Source organism: Myotis daubentonii, chromosome 3 (assembly GCF_963259705.1).
Source record: "Myotis daubentonii chromosome 3, mMyoDau2.1, whole genome shotgun sequence".
Taxonomy (NCBI): domain Eukaryota; kingdom Metazoa; phylum Chordata; class Mammalia; order Chiroptera; family Vespertilionidae; genus Myotis; species Myotis daubentonii.
Window position 1 is genome coordinate 74,762,249 of NC_081842.1, and position 23,422 is coordinate 74,785,670.

At 41.4% G+C, this 23,422-nt stretch overlaps 1 protein-coding gene across 8 annotated transcripts in view; it reads left to right on the top strand.

The window, feature by feature from the left end:
* Window positions 1-6,899: 6,899 nt before the first annotated feature.
* Window positions 6,900-23,422, top strand: part of CBLB (Cbl proto-oncogene B) — a 247,443-nt gene continuing 230,920 nt past the window's right edge. For 2 of the 8 annotated variants that reach the window (XM_059687927.1, XM_059687924.1), the window contains exons 1-2: window positions 7,056-7,346; window positions 8,413-8,594. In XM_059687927.1, coding sequence (XP_059543910.1) covers window positions 8,427-8,594 — 168 coding nt within the window. In that variant the 5' untranslated portion in view covers window positions 7,056-7,346; window positions 8,413-8,426. Of the gene's footprint in view, window positions 7,032-7,053; window positions 7,347-7,413; window positions 7,439-8,412; window positions 8,595-23,422 lie in introns of those variants that run through there. The other 6 variants (XM_059687929.1, XM_059687930.1, XM_059687925.1 and 3 more) reach the window with 5 other exon arrangements.

Sequence of the window (23,422 nt, forward strand, 5' to 3'; positions counted from 1 at the left end):
TGGTAATTAGGATTATCTGGGCAGTTTTAACACTATCCTAGATGGATCAGATCAGAATCTCTGGGAGTGGGGCCTGGAAATTTGTTATTCTAAGGGGCATATAAGATTGGAAACCACTTTTCCCAATATTCCTCAAATATGCCACTTGTGTTTTACCTCTAATACCACTGCCCCACTATTAGGTTCTCATTATCACTTAGTTCATATGGCCTAACTGGCCACTTTGCCTTCACTCTTATGCCTTTCCAATCTATTATCAATCTGACTGTTAGGGTGAATATTCTGAAATATAAATGTTACAATGTCATCTCCCTTGCTCTTTTAATCTCACCCTATGTACTCTGCCCTGATTTAAAACCCTTTGATGATTTCCATAAAAAAATTCAAATCCAGAGGTCTTCTTTTAATTTACTCATCACTTGCCACTTTTGTCTCTTGTTTCTCTGCTTCCCCCCGAAATGGACCCACTAATTCTTATGCATATGCACTGTAATTGTTTTCTTTCTTTTATGCTTTTGCTCTTGAGTAGTCTTTTGACTAAAATGGCCCTTTTGTGATTAACTGTTAATCTAATTTATCTTATGCCTCAACTTTGTAATCACTTTTTTTGAAGCTAGGTTAAGCACCTTCCTCAGAATGACCTCCTCCTAAAGAAATTGCTGTTTTTACCAGTTGAGTTTATAATGATTTCTTATTATGCCTGCTTTCTGCTTGGAAATAATAACTGGTTTAGTCACCTTTTATTCCTTGGTGTCCAGTCAGAGGTGATAAAATAAGGTTGAATGCCAATAGATGTTGGGTCCTGAAACAATCAAAATATTTAAAATAGAAAGGGTTAGTTTTTGTACATTGAGAATGAGGAACTTGTAAACCAGTAGAGAAGATTTTCTTTAGATTTAGAACATATTAGATCTCTACTAACATTACTAGTGTTATTTGCTTTTGATTTTTACATTTATTTTTGACGGGGTGCATGGGGTGGGGCAACCAGTCTATGTGTCTCTCTCACATCGATGTTTCTCTCTCTCTCTTTCTCTCTCTCTCTCCCTCCCTCTGAAAAACAATGGAAAAGTTATCCACAGGTGAAGATTAAAAAAAATAAAAATAAATTTCTGGTCTTAATTTGGCTTCTTCTGTAGAAAAATAAATATATAATTGGTCTATATTAATACTGGTCTAATTAGCAGTTACGTTTCTCACACAATCACATACTTTTATACTACACATTAATCTCCTGTGAATTTGAGTTTATTATCTATATTTTTTTTAGGGTCCAATCACTCTGGGTAAATTTGTCAAATTCCAGATCTGCTAAAAACTAGTGATGTGATTAGTACCAAGATCCCCCTTGGCCTTGAAATTTGGATTTTATATTTTAATCGAAAAATAAAAATTCAATGTTTTAATAGGTATACATCAAAAGGCATAAGGACTATAGATTAATTACATTGTGACTTGTATCAAATTTTATGTTCTTCACACAAATGTTTGAGGAGAAAGAAAATTATCCATATTTTTCTGAATCAAGTTTTGTTAAGTGAACATGGAAAATGTAATATGAAACATGAATAATGCAATGGAGGTACAAAGGTATACAAACCTGAGACAAAGTACTAAGTTTATTCCAAATTTTGAAGTATCTATTTTTAGCATAAATTATTTTATTACAAAGAAAAACTGCCAAATAAATAATTATCTGGAAAATAATTATCTTGGAATTAATTTTCTAGGGAAAAATCACAAGGAAGTGATTATAAAGATTTTTTTTCAGATATATAATTGTTTAATCCGATATAAACTTTAGGATGGAATGTATTAAGGCAGTTGCTTACTTAATTTTGCACCCTGTGATTATATGAATTGTTTAGGATTACTGAGCCCACGTGCTGTAAAGAAATTGTATATAATTTACTGCATATATGACAAACTTTAGGCATATATATATATGTGTCTGGTAATAGCAGATGCTAGTATCTGTTAGGGAACTGATAACTTACTCTCTATATGATATATAGTAACTGACTTATTAATCATAAGTTTAATTTGTAGAACAAGATCTTTGTGGTAGGATTTGCTAGTTTGTTGCCAAACATCTATTCACTCCTCTCTCTATAGAAACAAAACCCAGATTTTTAGCTGGTTATATTGCTCCCAAAATAGAAAGCACATTGTCTTCCAGGCACTTTTGCAGCTAAGTTTGGCCATGGAACTGAATTCTGGCTTTGAGATAGTAAAGGTAAATATTTGTGGGAGTTTTCTGAAAATTGCTTAAAGAGAATTGACTTACCTGGAAATTCAATATGCCCTTCCACTTTTCCTTTTAACCTTAAGCCTGAAAATCAGTGGTGAGAGCTGGACCACCAACAGCCATATTGGAATATAAGGTGATTCTGAGGGTAGAAATCCAGGTGCTGGGATGATATAGGAGGAAATTATGGAGCCACCATTTCATAGGTTTTCTATGTGTGAGAAGGATAAGATTCTATCTTAAGTCATTGTTATTTTTGTGTTGTAGTTATTGTTAAGCAAGAATTCCAGTTGAGCCCAAACCAATACACAGAGTGTGGTTATATCTGATGGATCCATAGATCAACATCTTTCACTGGCAGCTATTAGTATGTATTGTTAAGGACAGTTAGAAATTTATTACTCTTAACATGGAATAATTCATTAAACCCAAATGTGATTAGGTAATAATGCTCTTATTTCTCTTTAGTATGTGAATTTGGACAGAAACAGAGACAGCTTATGCTTCCTAGGCAATATCCTTAAATAGCCAATTTATTCATTCAGCAAATATTTTTTGACTAGCTTTTATGGATCAAATAAATTATTGGAATGCTTTGCTATTTAGTCAACTCATATTCAATATCACACGAGTCACCTGTGAGTTTGGAGAAAGTAGGAAGAAAGAAAAATTGAATGGAATGAAAATAGTCTAAATATTTTCCCAAATAGTTGTGTTCTTCTAAACACTTTTTTCCCTGTGTTTAAAGACTATAATCATCTGCATTTTCTGTGAATATAAATATTAATATCAAGTATTAATGCTCAAATTACAGGGTTTTATAGATACCATTACAAAATTTCTCAGTAGCCCTGCCACAAAATCTCCCAATCTTTTCTGGGAGTTCTGGGGTAAGGGTATCACATGTGCTTATGATCATTTTGTTCATATTAATCACCTACTGCCTGCTATGGTGCTTGTTACACTCTTAGGTAAACTCTCATCATTCTGCTGCATGTAAGGATCTACCAGGAGAATACTTCTCTCCTATAAAAATGCCAATCCAAGTTCACTGTAGGCTACAAATCACCATGCTACCAAAGGAGGCTACTTTCATGCTAAACCAGACCCTGTTGGAAATTGACTTTTTCTTTTTAGAAATGAGGATTGCATTTCTCTAGCAAACTCTGTTACCTTGATGTGCTACTGCTTATGCTCTGAGTATCACAAAGTCTCTAATGAAAACATTTCTATATGTTCTTTATAGCCCCTTAATATACATTCCTTTTTTATGCTCTATCCTTTGTGTCTTCACTGGAGACACCTGGGATAAGAAATTTTATCTCAAAAGTTCTTTATTTTCCCATGTGCGTTAACTCATGCTAATAGTTTGCAGGGAAGATTACTGTCTCATTAGTTCATCAGACGTAACTAAACCAGACTTTGGGCTCAAATGGAAACCCTGCTACTCCAGAACTTAACTTGGGCTCTAGATGGCTTTGATAAAATAATTAGTTGAGAATGAAGCTGTAATTTCTTGATATTCTGTGTGTGTTTTGTACGTGCATGTATATACATATATGTATCACCATATCCCATGTAATTTTTATTTCTTTCAGTTGCAAAAATAATATAAAAGAAATGCCACTGCTATCACATGTATTTTACTTATTCTACATTTATCTAGATATAAATATGAGTAATGTACTTATAATATTCCCTTAAGCCACTGTTTTTGTACAGTCTGAAAACTTTCTACATACAGTTTATATATTTCTTGGATTTATTTAAACGGTGACCCAATATGTGTTTTTTTCCTTTTGCAATCTTCCCTTAGTAAATGTAGTTTCTGTTACTAAGAGTAAAGGAGATATGTATGGGTAGAGGAGATATGGAGAGACCAGTACTTTTGTAGATAAACACAATGTGAAAACAAGGAACTACTCTGTAATTATTGGAACAGAAATAATGGCAAAGAAACAAAATTACTTCCCGAACCACATTTTATCATCTTACTACTTGTAAAGAACACGTTTTGCCTGTTTAACAAATGCAAATCTTAATCATCTGAATTTAGGACTGTAAAGTATGTTTATAAGAACTCAGGATCCTTGATAGTAATAATCACAGTACTAAAATGATATTTAGGTAGAAAGTGGTTAGAACAATTGAGAAACATTTTATCAGTTCAGAGAAAGAATATATATCAGAACATCTGAGAAGCCCACAGTGCAAAGTTTATTTAAGACTACCAATTGTAGTGGGAAGAAAATTCCAAAGCTTGACAATCTATGGCAATTTTTAGTAGCACCAGTGGTAGGATTGAAGTTAAATAGAAGAAAAAAAAAACAGAAGGCATGCGTTTAATCTATAATCTTGTTGAAAGAAGAGTTCCAGCACAGTAGCTTTTTCCTTGTAAGACTAGCCAGATGTGGGCCTTTCTAATGGTATATGGAGTCACAGACAGAGAGAATACAAATGCTGGGAGAGAACAGCAGATACAATAAGGTGTGTTAAAATCAAAAAGCAAATGGAGAATAGCTTTGAAGCTTCCCTAAGAAGACAAAAATCAGTTTAGTCATTAATTTAGCTTAATTACCATTCACTGTGAAGACACTGCTCTCTCATTATACAGGCTGCTCTGTAGCGGTATGCCCCAAGCCTCATCCCATGCTTGGTTTGAGTGTTCCCAGTTTGCAAACTGTTTTTTTGGGGTGTGCATAACAAATTTTTACCAACTTCTACTTCAGTGATTCACTGGTTTTACTTTGGCTATTTTGTTGTGCCCAGATTTCAAAGTTCCCAAGACCCCCAGGGAGCCAGTCAGTCCGATGCAAAAGCAAAGAGTCATCTATTTCAAACCCGGGTTTGGCTCCCCTGCCACACTCACCGATGTAACGGTAAGCTCCAGTGGCCAAGAGAGAGAGAGGCCTGATGGGACAGGGGGTTTTAAAGGGGGGTGGAGTGAGGGCAGGAGAGGGGACTGTGGGCCCCACTGATTGGCCAGGCGCGAGTCGGGTCATCTCTATGGCGCGCACGTCCCTTGATTGTCATTGGTTAGTTTAAAGAAATCCTGGGCGTGGCCAGCAGGGGCCTGGGCTTCCGGGAAGAAGGCACTCTCCTGAGCACATGGCGGCCGCCCCAAAAATGGAGGACCCAGGGCAAGATGGAGGGTGCAGTCCTAGCCCCCCCCAGGGCGAGCTGAGCCCGGGCTCCAGGGGCCAGTCCGGTTGCTGGGGGTCCAGTAGATCGACCAGTTCCAGCCCAGGCAGGAAGTCCACATCCTCCGTCTCGTTCCCGGGGGCGTCGGCGATCGCCTCCTCCTCCTCCTCCTCCTCCTCCTCCTCCTCGGGCGAGGGCACGCGCCCGCCCCGCCGCCGCTGCTGCTGCCGCGTGGGTCCGGTCCGGGGGCGGCGGGTGGGTGGCAGCCTGCGCCGGGCTCCCGCCGTGGGCTGGGGAGTCGGTGCCCGAGGCCGCCAGCAGCGTGGTCAGGCCCTGAGACGACTGGCCCTTTCAATTTCTGAATCTTTGACAGGTTTGTTTTTAAGATGAAGAGAAACCTACATAGAGTGAAGGTGACTGGAAAAAATTACAAAAGCTGTTTCCTCTTCAGTCGCTTATGCAGAAACTTCTAGTAAAGGAAAGGGGTAATGCATATATATTAGCAATTCCCATTATCTGTTTCTCTGCCCTGGCATGATTAGTGGAGACTGCTTGGCCAGTGTAGTTAACTATTTGCTTTCTCATTAACCTGATATTTGATCTGCAATCCCTCCAGAATTCACTTTAACAGGAAAACACTCAACAAAGTAGGAAGTTTTGCCCTAACCGGTTTGGCTCAGTGGATAGAGCGTCGGCCTCCGGACTCAAGGGTCCCAGGTTCAATTCCGGTCAAGGGCATGTACCCTGGTTGCTGGCACATCCCCAGTGGGGAGTGTGCAGGAGGCAGCTGGTTGATGTTTCTCTCTCATGGATGTTTCTAACTCTCTATCCCTCAACTTTCCTCTCTGTAAAAAAATCAATAAAATGTATTTAAAAAAAAAAAGAAATGTAGGAAGTTTTGTTTGGCAATCATAGTCTACTCTACGTGAGGTCTGTACTTCATCTTCGAAGCTGGGTGACTGTGGCTCTTTTTTGATAGCCAACAAGAAGCAATGCAACCTGGCTGCTGTCCTGGGTAGGAGAGTTTGGCAGCCCTAGGGAACTGAAATTCTTGGGCCTGGGACACGCCCAGGATAGAGCAGCAACACCCTCTCGGGCACTACTCCGTTGCTATGAAACAAAAGACTAGGAAGGTGAGCAAAGCAGGAAGTCCCGCCTTTTAGCCCCAGTTGGCTTGGGCTCCAGCTCCCAACGCTCACGCCCACCGGCCCACTCCCTATTGGTCAGCTCCCTAGTGCCTTGAATCTTTTCCATTTCCTTTCCCTTTTCCACTTTTGCTCCCGGGTGAGACCAGTCTACCCATTTGTCTCGGAGTCCCCTTTTCATTTGGGCCGGGCGGCCAGCGGTCCTTCCTTCGGGGCCATTGTGTACCGTGGAAGACGTGGACCGGGTGGCGGTGAGAGGACAGGCACCTCCCGCCCATTGGCGCCGCGCGCTGTCTGGCAGTGCACCGGCCGACGGGATTGGTCCAGCCCGCAGCGGCCCCGCCCCTGGCCCCGCCCCGCGCCCCGTCTCCGTGTGTGCAGGGTACAGGGGTGGAGTGTCCAGCGAGTGGTCTCCTCCTCCCGCTAGTGCCGCGGCGGCGTCCCGCGGCCTCCCGAGTCGGGCGGGAGGACCGAGCGGGTGTGGATTGGTCTTGACGGTAATTGTTGCGTCTCCCCGTCTCGTTGGCTGTCGCTCCGGGTGGCTCCTTCCTCGCGAGCTGGCGTTTACGCCGGTGTGGCCAGCCCGGGCTGCCCACGCACCGTGGGCTCGCGCGTGTAGAGTCGGACTCGTGCACACGCGTGTCTCGGGACAGAGACGGCGCCGAGAGGCCAGGCGGGAAGGGGGCCGCCGGGGAGGCTCGACGTTTCTTTCTGTCCCGGGGGCCCGGAGGCAGCCAGGCGCGGGCCCCTGAGGAAGAGGGGGCAGCCCCGGTCCCAGCTGTCGCCGCCGCCGCCGGCGCAGCCTGAAGAGGGTATTTAAAGCCCGGAACGCGGGCCGGGCCCGGGAGGAGGAAGAGGAGGGAGGAAAGCCGACAGACGGCTGGGATTGCGGGCGACCCGGGAGGTGCGTGCACTGGGGAGCCCACTCCCGGGCGCCCGGGACGGATGGGGCTGCGGGCGCTGGAGGCGCGAGGGCGACTTTGTCCCTTCTCCGTCCGCCCTCCTCTCCCAGCCAAGGTCCGGCAGTGACAGGCGAGGACCCTGCGCGGGGACGGGGGCACACGCGCCCCGAAACAAAGCTTTGGACACCCCCACCCCCTTGGGTGAGAGGAGAGGCAAGGAGCGAAAGAAGTGAACTCTTTTCTTTCTGTGGCCGCTGTTGTCAGTTTCTCACCCTCTCTTTGAAAATGGATTTTTTTTGTTGTTTGTTTCTTGTTCTCTTTTTTTTGGGGGGGGGGGTTGGGGAGAGGGTCTTAACTTGGGGTGAACTCTTAGCAGCGTAGGTTTAAAGAATCGTGTGTTCGCGTACCCTTGTTCAGGTGTCAGTGATTGGTGGTTTTTTAACGGGGAATATCCAAGTTCGGAGCCTTTGTTGACAACAGACAAGCGTGCCCCTTATGCTTCTGTAGAAAAATCTTTACGTTTATGTAACTTGGTAAAATCTGAGTGAAAGGGCGGTTTTGGAGTAAGGCTCTCACACATGTTTCCAGGGGCTTCAGTTCTAGTATTTTGAGTTGGAATTGAGGCAGAGAGGGGGAGAACATTATGTTCCCCGCTAGTTGGAGGAAACCCGTGTAAGTTTTTTTGTTGTTATGACTTGGGTATTAATCAAGCCTTCCCTACTTGAAATGTGAGAAGGATGCATTTTTAACTCGTAGTGTTCCAGATGCAAATCCAGGCTCTTGGCTCCTAAAACGGTGGTGTGTAGAAATTGAGAGTGCAAATTCGCACACTTTTGAAAAGTTGCATCTGGGACCCTGGATTTTGTTCTCCTTGATGTAGGAAGGTATAGTGGGTGCAAGTTAACCAGGTCAGTTTTCTTTGGGGTATTTTCATGACCTACTAAATTTTTTTTTTTTTTTAAATTTCCTCTTGAAGAACTGAGATTCCAGATGGCGAATTCTATGAATGGCAGAAACCCTGGTGGTCGTGGAGGAAACCCCCGAAAAGGACGCATTTTGGGCATTATTGATGCTATTCAAGATGCAGTTGGACCCCCTAAGCAAGCAGCAGCCGATCGCAGAACTGTGGAGAAAACTTGGAAACTCATGGACAAAGTGGTAAGTTCTGTCTGACTGTGCCTGTACTTAGACCTAGTCACCCTGGATATAGTTTCTTCAGTTTTATTTATACTGTAATTAATAATAATTATTGTTATGGCAACAATCTTTTCATTTGGATTGGCTTTTAGTTTAACATCCACTCTGTGTTTTGAAAAGTTGGATTCAGAGCAGAGACTCCCCCCCCCCCCCTTTTGTCCTACTCTTCAAGGTTCAAAGTTCCTCTATATGACTCAGATATGCAAATTTTTTACTGTTGGTTGCTCTTTGTCAGATGCATGGCCATGGAATACTTTGGAAGTGTTTGTTCTATCCAATGTGAAGTTGTGTTGCTATTAATTAGATAACAAAAGAGTGCAAACAGGTAATTTAAGAAGTCTTTGATGGACCATTCATGACAACCACAATGTGTGATGCTGAGAATATTTACAGGGAAAAAAGATTAATCCCTAAGTAAGGAAGCAGTATTTGAGAGAATTTCCATTTTCATCTTTGAGAAATCATCTTCATTAAGAAACTTTTTTTGTTGTTAATGGTAAAGTTATAGTTACTTTCATCTATTCCATTTTGAAACAGGAAACCTTTTGATTGCACATTGTTTATCGTGAAAGGAAAATTTATGATGGAGGTGTGGGGCTGAGTATCAGAAACCACTGTGGTTTCTGCATGTTGCTTTCAGAACTTCAATTTCACAAGAAGAAATGAAGCCAGATGTCAGATCCAGAATTAATAGTTCTTGCTTTTGAAGCAATAGTACTGTCCCCTAATGTGTTGGTAAATGTTTTTAGCACCTTATGGTTTTATTTCATAGATATTTGGGGCTAATTCTAAACTTACTTGACTCAGGGTTCTTGAAAACTTAATTATTGCGGAAATGGAGGTTTAAAAAGTATTATTTTGCAGGGATATGCCAAAGCCTTCATGAAATCAAATGGTATCAGTCACCTTTACTTTGGTTTGTAACTGTGTACTTTAAACATTTGCCACAAAAAGCCACTGTCAGTGGTATTAGCAAATACAGGACTGTGATAAGATTTACTTTATTTTCATTTTTCCTTATGGAAAGTACAGATGGTTTGAATGAATGATAGGCCTGTCATTCTGTGGCTGGTGGTGCTAACAGCAGAGCCAGAATATTTTTGCCAGATAAATACCTTAGTTTTGGGCTTCAGTGTGACCTACTTAAGCTTCTGCCAATTTATTCAAATTGTGATATTAAAGTGCTCCAGACAGAATGACGTCATAGTATCAGAACTGCAACTTGTTGCTGAGGTCAGGTTTTGATTTTTAGCATTGGATACTTAAGAATGAGGAGCATGCAGTTGGAAAAATTGCATGTATTTGGCAGGCACAATACTAGCTGTCTTTCCTTTTCTAAAGTGTGTGCAACTGAAGGTCACTCACTGTTGAAATCATTATTTGGGTATAAGAGAAGGAATGCAGGTTTTCCTCTAACTTATCTGTTACATGAGTGGACAAAAAACGGGTCAGATTCTGCCAGGGAGCTGCTCCTCCCACTCCACCCCCTTCTTTGAGTGGTCAGAATTTGTACAGAACATCACATGAACAAGATTTATGTAAGGAAGTGGTGAGCTATAGTTAATATAAAGTTATTCTTTTTGAAACATTAAAAAATATGTCCATAATTTTGGTCTGTAACTGATTGTTAACGCAAGTTTTATCTACTTTTACTTATTTCACCATGGGTTATGGTAAAATAGATGGGTATTTAATAGTTAAGCTTCTGCCATCGTTTATTTTATTAACCCTTTTGTGGATTTGGGTTTAGCCTCTTCATTTGAGAAACTTGACTTTCAAGGAAATTGATTATCTCAATTCTCTACTTAGTGGAATGAGGGTGTGGGTGTTGGCAAAGGTGCACTGTATGGTTTTTACCTCATTTGTCTTCATTGTTTGTCAGCGATGAAAATTGTTCTGTGGGCTTTGTGGAGGGAAACTACATAAATCATTATAAAAGAGTTCAGTATGTTTGTTACTATTCTATTACACATTAATAAGAGGAATTGATCATTACTAATTGAAAATATATTTTATTTAATTGTGTAGTGTAGAAGCAATCCTTACAAGCAATCTTTCTTTGTCAGTGGTGAAGGAAGTAGTTCAGATTCTCAACATTGTCCCAGTAATTACATCAGGAACTTTATTAGTAATCCAAAAGTTAATCCCTTGACACATCACCTAACTGTTTTGTAAAGTAATTGCGATAGTATGAATTTAGCTTTTGAATAACAGAAAATCATAATTTCAGGTTAACTGGTAGTTATGTAAAGGGTAGTAGGGTTAATAGTTTAGTTAGTTACAGGGGATATGAAGCAGTCCAGTAAGTGTGTTGTTTCCCCAGACTTCTAGAATTTAAAACAGTCAACTGAGATTCCAGTTCTAATTGTTATGTTTTCAGAAGGAAGTCTTTCTATGCAAGGTCACTGAGAGTAGAAGAGAGTAATCGTTCAGTTGTGTTCCTTATAAGATGCAAAGTGTTTTGTAACAAAACTTCAGTTGCATAGAATTAGCATAGTACATTTACTGAAGAAAAGAATAGTAGCATATCCCAAAGCATCTCATGTTTTCTGGCCTTAGTTCTGTGAATTAGTATAACTCAGTAGCTGATGCCAAACTCTTTCAAGTCAGTTCATTTCTATTTGATACAGTGATAGGACTATTACTCATGAGTACACATTGGAACTCAAATACATTTGAAATGTAGAGTTCGATCCAAAGCTCTTGCAGAGAAGGGTTTCTTTTAAGCATTGTATAATAAACATTTATTGAGAGCCTACTATCCCCCTACTAAGTGCTTATTACTTGGGATGCAAAGTTAGATAAGATACAACTCTACCCCTAACCTGTCAGAGAATTCAGAGACCAGCAGCAGAGCCAGGCATAAAAATGCAGAATTGCCATTTAGTATGGAAAGAGCTATGATGCAGACTTATACAAAATACAGTGGCAACAAAGAAGGGAACTTCCCCCTTATTTTCTGGCCACTGTTGAGATAGTTGTCTGTCTGGATTCTGTTGGCCACTGCCTCTAGGAACAGCATTATGGTACTCTTGCTAGAAGTGCTGAGGTGAGGGTAAGGAAATGATTGCTAATCAGTATGGTAGGAATGATAATTTATTAATGTGAGGTTCCTGAACATGATTTTCATAAGCATCTTAGCCAGGTGATGAAAAATGGAGGAAACAATTTTCTATCTAATAGATACTAAATGTACTGAGCATGTGTGTGTGGCAGTTCAGGAAATTATAAAGTAATTAATATCAAAGAGCAAAGCACATTGAGTACCTGCGTGCATTTTGTCTCACTTTCCTTGTCACTTATTTTAAATTACATTACTGAAAGAGTTTTAAAAGTCTTTAAAAAGTGATGCCAAACAGCCTTTTGCGCCTTTTATCTTTAGTACATTTAGCACATTTGTCTTCAAGCTTGGAATATAATTCATTCTTTATCTCTGTAGTTTCATTGTGTCCATAATATGTTTTAAAGTTTGTTAATCAAAGAAGCTTGGATTATATACAACTATTTGTTGGGTTTGAGAATACCATCTTCCTTGGCATATAGCCCTTTGGACAGGAAGTACCATATATTTAAATAATTCTTTACATATTTTATTTTCCTTAGTGAAATTGTTCTGTGTTAGCAGAATCATGGGCCCAAGTAGGCCTACGTAGATCAGCGGTTCTCAACCTGTGGGTTGCGACCCCTTTGGGGTTGAACGACCCTTTCACAGGGGTCGCCTAAGACCATCGGAAAACACATATGTAATTACATATTGTTTACAGTAGCAAAATTACAGTTATGAAGTAGCAACGAAAATAATTTTATGGTTGGGGGTCACCACAACATGAGGAACGGTATTAAGGGGTTGCGGCATTAGGAACGTTGAGAACCACTGATGTAGATGATAACACAGTAAGCGTGTGGGCAGTTTTGTTTAGTACTGAGTTAGGTTTTGAATTTGTCTTAAGTGATCGCACAGTTTGCTATTTGCTACCTGTCACTTTTATTGTGTTTATTTATTTAAAAATATTTTTATTGAATTTATTGGGGTGATATTGGTTAATAAAATTGTATAGTTTTCAGGTGTGCAATTCTACAGTACATCATCTGTGTATTATATTGTGTGTTCACCATCCAAAGTCAAGTCTCCTTCAGTTACAATTTATTTCCCCTTTACCCTCTTCTACTTCCCCTCCCCTCTTTCCCTCTGGTAATCACCATACTGTTATCTGTGTACATGACTTTTGTTTGCTTTTTTTTTTTTTTTGCTTAATCTTCATCTTTTCCACCCAGCTCCCCCAAACTCCCTTTCCTCTGACAGCTGTCAATCTGTTCTCTGTGTCTGTGAGTCTGTTTCTATTTTGTTCATTATGTTCCACATATAAGTGAAATCATGGTATTTTTCTTTGGCTTATTTCACTTAGCATAATACTCTCCAGGTCCAGCCATGCTGTGCTACTTGTCACTTTTAGAAAAAGCTTTTTTTTTTTAAAAAAATATATATTTTATTGATTTTTTTATAGAGTGGAATAGAGAGTTAGGAACATGAATGAGAGAGAAACATCAATTAGCTGCCTCTTGCACACCCCCCACTGGGGATGTGCCCGTAACCAAGGTACATGCCCTTGACTGGAATCGAACCTGGGACCCTTCAGTCCGCAGGCCGATGCTCTATCCACTGAGCCAAACCGGTTAGGGCCAGAAAAAGCTTTCGATAAAATAAAAGATTTAAAGGAATCATCCCAAGAGTTACCTTGGCTTATCCTTGTGATATAGGGCATATATGTAGCAGAAGCCTTAATCACTTAGTAATCTTTTAACTTGTATAAAATTTTAATCATTCATATTTTGAATCAACTTCTTACTTTCCTTCAAAGTTGTTTTATATACTGTGTATTGATTTCCTCATTCATTTATCATATCCCAACTCTAGAGATAGAGATTTATAATTAATCATACCAGACCATAAAATACAGTAAGTGCTGTAATATGGTATAAATAAAGTGCTGTGAGATACTATGTGGCAGAGGTGAAAAGTTGGTGTGGAATGCAGCATGGTGGAGGTACTATCAAGCTATTAATTTGTACGCTTTGGGTTCCAGTGAGGTGGAGGGCATAGGTTGAAGAAATAATGGGTAAAGGGAGATTGAGGAGTGAGAGAAGGTGTTAGAGCAGTGGTTCTCAACCTTCTGGACCTGTAAATACAGTTCCTCATGTTGTGACCCAACCATAAATTATTTTCGTTGCTACTTCATAACTGTAATGTTTCTACTGTTATGAATCCTAAAGTGAATATCTGATATGCAGGATGGTCTTAGGCGACCCCTGTGAAAGGGTCGTTCGACCACCAAACGGGTCACGACCCACAGGTTGAGAACCGCTGTGTTAGAGGAAGATGAGGAGGCTTTTACCACTCTGTCAAGGAATTTGAACTTTGTTTATTAGACAAAGGAACCATTGAAGTCTTTGAGTAGAGAAAAAGTCAAGGTTATAGTGAGATAGATTACTCTCTTGACTCTACAAAGGAAGATTAAAAGAAAATAAACTTAAATGTAGTAATAATGATCAAGAGAAATTAAAACAGATTGGGCAAGATATAATGAAGGGCTAAGCTAGAGAATTGACAGTAGGTATGGCAAGTATTGGTTCAAATGTGGGAGGTATTTTGGAGGTAAAATCCACAGGTCCTGGTGACCCTTCAGATATAGAGAATGAAAGAAAAAGTGAAGTGAAAGTGACTCTTGAGGTTTTCAGCCTAGTTGACTCTGAAGGCAGTGATGCCCTTAATGATATAAGGAACATAGGAAGAAAAAGAGGAAGCTTGGGAGTTGGTGCATGATAAATTTGTTTTTGACCATGTTGAGTTTGACATGCCAGAGTGAAATCCATTTTGAAGTCAGAAAAATTGAATGTGCAGTTCAAGAGAGAAGTTGAAACTAGAGAATATGTTTGGTAGACAAGCCTACAGAGCAGCAGTTCTCAACCTGTGGTTGAACGACCCTTTCACAGGGGTCGCCTAAGACCATCCTGCATATCAGATATTTACATTAGGATTCATAACAGTAGAAACATTACAGTTATGAAGTAGCAGCGAAAATAATTTATGGTTGGGTTACAACATGAGGAACTGTATTTAAAGGGCCAGAAGGTTGAGAACACTGCTATAGAGGTAGCATTTCAAGCTGTAGATCAGTAAGAGTTCAGCAAGGCAGAGTAAGTGAGAGTCAGAGAAAAAGTCAGAGATTGAAATTTTTGGCTGTATGTCAGGTTGTATCTGTAATGAGATGGCAATGATGGGAAAAGAATGCTTCAAAGAACAGTGATGAGAGAGGAGTGAAAATAATTGGAACATTTTGATTTCTTGGGTAGAGACAGCATCAAGGACATAGTTTCAAATTCTGAGAAAATTAAATTCAAGTGGAGAATATCGGGTAGGATGAAAATTTAAGAAGCCATTGAATTTCTTGAGTAAAGACCACTGTTGATCTTTCAGAGTAGTTTCACTTATATGATGGGGCTAGATTGAAAAAAAAAGAGTGTGTGGATTATTTAGAAATTGTTCTAAAATTGCGACAACCAATGAAGGAAGTAAGTTATGATGCCTTAACTGTTTGAACAGAGCATAACTTTGTGTTTGTGGGTGCTGTAGGAGATGTTAGTAGATGGTGGTTAGGGGATGTAGGTAGGGAAAGACTTAAGATATAAAGGAAGTAGAATTGATAAAGTGGCATCCTTGATTACAAGGGTGAGAGGGAAGGGCTAAGAACAAGTAGAAGAGTAAACCCTTGGTAGATAACTAACTTCCACTCAGACAAAAGGGAAATGAGGAAATATGCACAAGTTTTGAGAGCATTTGTAAATTTTATCTTGGTTACAAGGAAGTGATTTAAAGTATAACATTTGTAATGTTTAACCATGTGTTTTAAAATTGTATGTTATAGGATAAATAATATATATATTTTTACTTGTTTTCTAGTAATTATGTGGGTAAATAAGTAAAACATTGAAATAGAAATCATTTCTCACCCTGTACATGAAAATCATCTTAGAAACATGCTGTGACTTAAATGATGCCAGGATGCTTATTTTTATCTACTATGTTTGGGCATCTATTTAAGGGTTTTAAATTTTTTTATATATTTGTAACTTGCTGATTTTTCCCCTAGTAATGAAAGAAGCATTTTGAAAATAACTTTTGAAGTTTTAGCTTTTTAACATATTCATATTTAAATAATAGTTAAGCTCACTCATATTATCTTCCAATATTAATAATAAGATAATTATTAAGTGTTTTACCTGTTAAAATTTTTATATCAGGATGTACTCAGGAGAACTACTCTGGGCTTATTAGCCTTATTTGCTACTTTCCTGCACAAAACATTCCATATTTGAGAGTTTCAGGTAGTATGAAAAACTTTAGGAAGTAAAAAACCTCTTAATGATCTACAAAGTGGTTAGTACCTTTGGTCTAATTCTCATACCTTTGCAAAACCTGCAGGGATCTTGCCATGTATGGTATAACATCCTTTCTAATAAAAGAGAAACATGGTATTAGCCATACCTCCACTACCCTTCCCATTGGCTAATCAGGGCGATATGCAAATTAACTGCCAGCCAAGATGGCGGCCGGCAGCCAGGCAGCTTGAAGCGAACATGAGGCTTGCTTGCTTCAGTGACGAGGACTCCAACGTTCCCCGCCTGCCGCTGCCGGCCTCTGAGCTTGCAGTTTGAAACATTATTACAAATATAGAAGCTAAACAAGACCCCAGAAACCTGCTTTCAGCCAGCCCGGATCTCAGAGCTGGAGTTGAAACAGTGTTTCAATTACAGAACCCAAATAAACCAGATACCTGCTTTCAGCAGCTGAGGCCTAAGAGCTGGAGCCAAGCCTCAGAGCTAAAGCTGGCCAGAATAAAAAAAAAAAAGAAAAAAAAGGAGCGGTTGGGAGCTTCAGTTACCCGCCAGCCTGAAAACATCCATCAGCCCCTCACCCAGACTGGCCAGGCACCCCAGTGGGGACCCCCACCCTGAAGGGTGTGTGACCAGCTGCAAACAGCCATCATCCCCTCATCCAGGCTGGCCAGGCACCCCAGTGGGGACCCCCACCCTGATCCAGGACACCCTTCAGGGCAAACCAGCCAGCCCCCACCTGTGCACCAGGCCTCTATCCTATATAGTAAAAGGGTAATATGCCTCCCAGCACTGGGATCAGCGGAGCCGAGAGGCCTCCCGGCACCGGGATCAGCGTGACAGGGGGCAGCACCCAAACCCCCTGATCACCCTGCGGCTCTGTGTGTGACAGGGGGCGGGGCCACAACCTCCCTATCCGCCCTGCTCTGTTCGTGACAGGGGAAGGCACCCCAACCCCCTGATCAGCCCTGCTCTGTGCCTGATACGGGGGAGCTCCCCAACCGCCTGATCGCCCTGCGGCTCTGTGTGTGACAGGGTGCGGCGCCCCAACCGCCCCCCCCCCCCAAGGTCCCTGCTCTGTGTATGACGGGTAGAGCCATAACCTCCCCATTGGCCCTGCCCTGAGTGTGACAGTGGCGGCGCCGCAACCCCCTGATTGGCCCTGCTCTGTGGGTGATAGAGGGCGGCGCCCCAACCTCCCTCCCCCCACGGGCCCTGCTCTGTGTGTGATGGGGTAGAGCCATAACCTCCCCGCCGGCCCTGCCCTGAGTGTGACAGGGTGCGGTGCCTCAACCCCCTGATCCGCCCTGCTCTGTGTGTGACAGGGGGCAGTGCCACAACTCCCCTATCGGCGCTACTCTGTGAGTGACAGGGGGGAGCTCCTCAACACCCTGATCAGCCCTGCTCTGTTCATGACAGGGGGGAGCTCCCCAACCCCCTGATGGGCCCTGCTCTGTGCATGACAGGGGGGAGCTCCCCAACCCCCTGATCGACCCTGCTCTGTGCGTGACAGGGTACGGAGCCCCAACCCTCATGATGGGCCCTGCTCTGTGAGTGACAGGGGGCAGTGCCCCAACCCCCTGATCGGCCCTGCTCTGTGCGTGACAGGGGGTGGCGCCGCCACCTCACCATAGACCCTGCCTTGAGTGTGTGTGACAGGGGGCAGTGCCCCAACCCCCCAATTGGCCCTACCCTGTGCGTGACTGAGGGTGGCATCGCAACCTCCCGATCCACCCTGCTCTGTGCATGACAGGGGGTGGCGCCCCAACTCCCCAATCGGCCCTGCTCTGAGCCTGACCAGGGGCTGCACCTAGGGATTGGGCCTGCCCTCTGCCACCCGGGAGCAGGCCTAAGCCAGCAGGTCGTTATCTCCCGAGGGGTCCCAGACTGCGAGAGGGCACAGGCCAGGCTGAGGGACACCCCCTACCCCCCTCGAGTGCACAAATTTTTGTGCACCAGGCCTCTAGTAAAATATGAAAGGAGAAGGAATACTAAAAAATAGTGAGTGCCAACTATGTGCCAGGGCCTGTGCAAAGCACTTTACATTTCCTCTTGTAAGAATTAAACATCCTAAGAGGTTTCAAGAAGAAGAAACTGACCCAAGGTTGTAAAGCTAGTAAATGGCAGGGCCACATCCTAGCTTTTATTGATTTTAATGTCTATGTTCATAGTATACATATTCAAGCACACTGCTCCGTGGAGTAATATGATTCTGCCTCCTTCCATGACAAGTAAATCAAGAGTATCTTTACCCCTGTATTTGATAAGATCAAATTCTTCTGCAAACTTTGTTCTCATTTTTTTTAGACAGATTTATCATAGGTCATAGACTTCCTATCTGTATTATTAGCTTCTTCTGAGAGGTTCTTCCTTTGTTCTTTTCCTCCTTCCCTTCATCACATATTTACTGCACATCTACTATGTATAAGATTTTACATTAGGTAAGGAGATAGACCAGTGCGATTAGAGATGTTCTCTACCCTTAAGGAAATTCTATTCTTTTTTTATAAAATACTAGAGGCCTGGTGCATGAAATTCATGCATGGGGGAGAGGGGGTTCCCCCAGCCCAGCCTGCATCCTCTCCAATCTGGGACCCTTCGGGGGATGTCCAACTGCCATACCTAAACTGGCAGCCAAATATCCCTCTCGCAATCCGGGACCATTGGGTCCTAACTGCTTGCCTGCTGGCCTGATCACCCCTAACCACCTCTGCTTGCTCGCCTGATGCCCCTAACTGCTCCCCTGCCGGCCTGATCGCCCCCTAACTGTTCCCCTGCCGGCTTGATCGCTCCGTAACTTCTCTCCTGCTGGCCTGATCACCCCCTAACTGCCCTCCCCTGCCGGCCTGATCGCCCCTAATTGCCTCTACCTCCACCCATGCCACCATGGCTTTGTCTGGAAGGACGTCCGGAAGATGTCCAGTCTAATTAGTATATTACCCTTTTATTACCATAGATGTTTCTATTGATTTTTAGAGAGAGAGGAAGGGAGAGGAATAGAGAGAAAGAAAAATTGATGTGAGAGGGAAACATAGATCGACTGACTCCTTCACATTTCCTATTGGTGATTAACCAGGAATTAAACTGGTGATATCCTGGCTCATGGGTCCACACTGAACCACTGAGACACACCAGTTGGGCTCCATTCTTATTTGGAAGAAAAATTGCAAACAAATGAATACACAATTGACATTTTAATTACAACTAATCAGTTTTTAATAGTGCTTCATTATATCAGTCTTCTAAAGAAATCTTCATTGAAAACCATGGAGGAATTGTTAGTTTCCTCAAAATCCAATTTTATATGCTAACTTTCTTGTTTTGCCCAACTGATAGTCTTTGTAGGAAGAGTTCATATTATTTTTATACTTTTTCTTTTTATACTTTATACATTTTTCCTTTTTTTAAAAAAATATATATTTTATTTTTTTTTACAGAGAGGAAGGGAAAGAGAGAGTTAGAAACATCGATGAGAGAGAAACATTGATCAGCTGCCTCCTGCACACCTCCTACTGAGGATGTGCCCACAACCAAGGTACATGCCCTTGACCGGAATCAAACCTGGGACCCTTCAATCCACAGGTCGACGCTGTATCCACTGAGCCAAACCAGTTAGGGCAGTGGTTCTCAACCTTCCTAATGCCACAACCCTTTAATACAGTTTCTCATGTTGTGGTGACTGACCCCCAATTTCATTGTTACAAATTGAACATAATTAAAGCAGAGTGATTAATCACAAAAACCATATGAAATTATATGTTTTCCGATGGTCTTAGGTGACCCCTGTGAAAGGGTCATTCGACCTCCAAAGGGGTCGTGACCCACAGATTGAGAACTGCTGGGTCAGGGCTATACTTTATACATTTTGCCCTTTGTATACTTAGTGATGATTTGCTGAATTCAAATGGAAAGACCTGTTGGCGGTAATAACCACTCCAGGTATTAGACAAGCGGTCAGACCAGAGCTTGGTTAAGCAACCTCTGTACTTTGAGTTCTGGCCAAGAAAGAGTTCAGAGCCAAGACTCAAATTATAAGAGAACATTTATGTAGAAAGTCAGAGAGGAAGAAGTGAGCTCTATAAGAAATAGGCTTAGGAATTAAGTTACAAAGGTAAAAGAAGGGCCTTGGAGCTTAGGCGAGGGAACACTAAAGGTGCCTGACCTGGGGGAAGCAAAGGGGAACATGAGGAGCATAGGTGTGCTTCTGAGAGGGACAGTGTGCTGGGTTCTCTGTCCTAAGGGCTTTTAAGGGTGGAGACTTTAGGGGAGGTCCCAGGGAGAGGATCTCAATAGAATATTCATCAGCTTTCCAGGTGTCTCCTTTCAGGGTCCTGGTCAATTGGTTGGCACCAGGGCAGGGGGTCATTAGTCAGTGCATCTGGTCCTGAGGTCAGCCATGCATCCCTTGTCTGGTTTTGCTGCTTTTCTAGTGCTGGAGCTGAAACACAACTGAAGTCTAGATGTTATCCCTAGGGGTTAGTGCAAGGGTTTGTTTGGGGTTCTATGAAGTTATTCTCCTGCCTCTTGTTCCTCCTCTAAGGTGGTCTAAAACCACATGACTAGCAATAGGCCAGGGGAGGAAAGGTCAGGGGAGAGTCTGAACAGTGTTATCAGCATATGCTAGAACAGGAAAGGTTACCTAGGGGTGAGGTCCTTGTTTCCCAGTTTTGCCTGATGCTAGGCACTCGGGGCTTTTAGCCCTGGTGACCTGTACTTGGCCCATCATCTTTGTTCTGCTCATGTCTGCCTGCCTACCACAAACCAAATTACTTTTAGATACTTTTTATCATGATGATGTACTTTTATGTAACTGCAATATAGAACCTCTTAGAACATTTACGTGAGAAGCAGAGACAAGACATTCTTTCAGGCTTTCTGTGTTGTCTTTAAAAATGGGTACATTACTTGATGTCCCATGAAGTGAGGTGTGTTTCATAATGAAAGTCTGCTACCATATAGACACAATTCCTTACTGTTAAAGTTTCCATTTGGTTCAGTAAACTTAACATTGTAGGGGCTGGTTTGACCTTGTTTGCAAGAAATATGTGAGGTGACCTAATACTCTTTGTTACCTATTGGCTGGAAATTTTAATTAAGGCAAAGTCAGGAAACTCTTTAAATGCAAGAGTGTTCTAAGAATAATTAATGGGTTTTAAAATTCTTGTAAATTCTGTGTTTATATTTGTGCTTTTGCTTTGATATGATTGAATATACATTTTTATATATGTGCATACATATTCATGTATTGAAATACATATACAGTATGTATAGATTAGATGTATATATATATATTTTAAATATATTTTATTGATTTTTTACAGAGAGGAAGGGAGAGGGATAGTCAGAAACATCGATGAGAGAGAAACACTGATCAGCTGCCTCCTGCACACTCCCCACTGGGGATGTGCCCGCACCAAGGCACATGCCCTTGACTGGAATCGAACCTGGGACCCTTGAGTCCGCAGGCCGACACTCTATTTACTGAGCACAAATCTACTGTTAGGGCTAGACATATTTTTTATGTATGTCAAACAATGTGGACATATACAGAGAGGTCTGCTTAAAATTCTTTAATACATTTAAATAAATACACAGGGCAGTTGTTTACTGTAATGGAGAGAGTGCCTGACTCTCAACGAGGTTCCATTTCTGTCTTTTAGTATTGTCATCTCAAAGGGAGGGAGTTAGTCTTGGTGATCCCCAAGGTCCTCTTTTGCTAGCTCTAAAATCCTTTGAGTCAGTTACTTTAATGGAATTTTTAGCCTAAGTCCAATACTAAATGTTTTGCCTTTTTGTTCAAAAGCAGAGAGTAGTGTTGCTAATGAACCAATGCTCTCATGCACCAGTCGGTGCCCTAAAAAGTTTGTCATTGTAAAATGTGACTGCAGATTTGTTCTTTGGGTAAGCTCTGCTGTGTTGGGACCCACTTTCATTCTAGGGAGTGACTTGGGTACTTCTAGAAGAGGTCTAAATTGCTTGAATCAGAACTTGAACCTTGTGTTGAGCTTGATTTTTCTCCTTAATATACTGCTTTTTGAAAAGCAGCTTTTCTTTCCTGGCTTTGGCAGTCCTTGCACGTAACAGGCCCTCAATAAATATTTATTGAATTGAATCGAATTTGACCTTTTAAGAAGGCATATTCCTGGTGTAGGATTATTCGTTTTCGGCAGGAGCTGTCATAAATCAGAATTTAATACTAATCCACCTGATGAACTGCATGCTCAGCAGCATATGGTAGTTTAGCATTGTATGTTGCCCGTTCCGCAGTGCAAATTTAGAAAACTGTGACCTGTAAGGGCCTGATGAACTGACTCTAGCCGATTTCAAACCTACTTGTACCACTCACCCATGGGTTTTCTGTGTCCCTATGTTTTTGAATGAGTGCATTGACTCTGCTCTTCACACACTGTACACTCTGCTTCCTCTCAAGCCTTTGCACACCCTTTGCCTGGAATATTCCTTTTACAAATGTCGGTATGCCTTTCTTAACACTCCCATGTAGCTCTTCATACATTCCTGTTTTGCAATGCTCAAATTCTCTTGCAATTCTTTTCCAAGCCACTAGTTTTTTTCACTACAAAACTCATAGATCTGTGATTTCTTTCTTTCTATATTCCCTAGGGCCTGAAACAATGCCTTACACAAAGGTTTGTAAAATTAAAAAATGGGTCCCAAAGTTCATGTAAATTTGCAAATGGAATAAAATAAAAATGTAAATGTGTTTAGCCAGGGATCATTGATTATATGTCTTATACTAATTAAATTATGATATAGGTAGAAAGAAGATCAGCTTGAGATTCAGAAGATGCTGGCTCTTGTGTTGGATTAATGACTTCTTAATAGTCCCTTAATCTTTGTAGTTCTTAGTTTCTTTATCTGAAAATGAATGGATTGGACAGGATCTTTACTAAGATCCCTTAGAGCAAAATTGCCTTGCTCCTAAGTTAATTATAGAGAACTAGGTCTCTTCTGCCAGACTCCTTGAGTCAGGAAGTATCTTCTAATCATCTGTAATTTCCTGGCACAAAGCTTAGTACCTGGTATATAGTAGTTATTCAAACAATATTACTGAATGAAACAATAAATTTCCAGAGAGAATTACGATTTAAATAAAGCAAATGAGAAAAAGATTAGGTAGATAATAGTTAATTAAAAATGTGTAACATTTAAAAGAATCTATTAAAGAACAGTTATTTGGAATGTCTGAAAAAAGTATCCGGGAGAAATTTTTTATGTATCAGTTAAAATATTCAACAATAGAGAAAATGAATTTGCAACTGCCCAGTCCCCTAACTATAAGTTAATAATTTTTTAAACTGTGACATGTTGTACCAAGTTTTATGTGCTGATATTAAACTGCTCTTGGAGGATGTTAGTAGAGATATTTTTGAAATTTG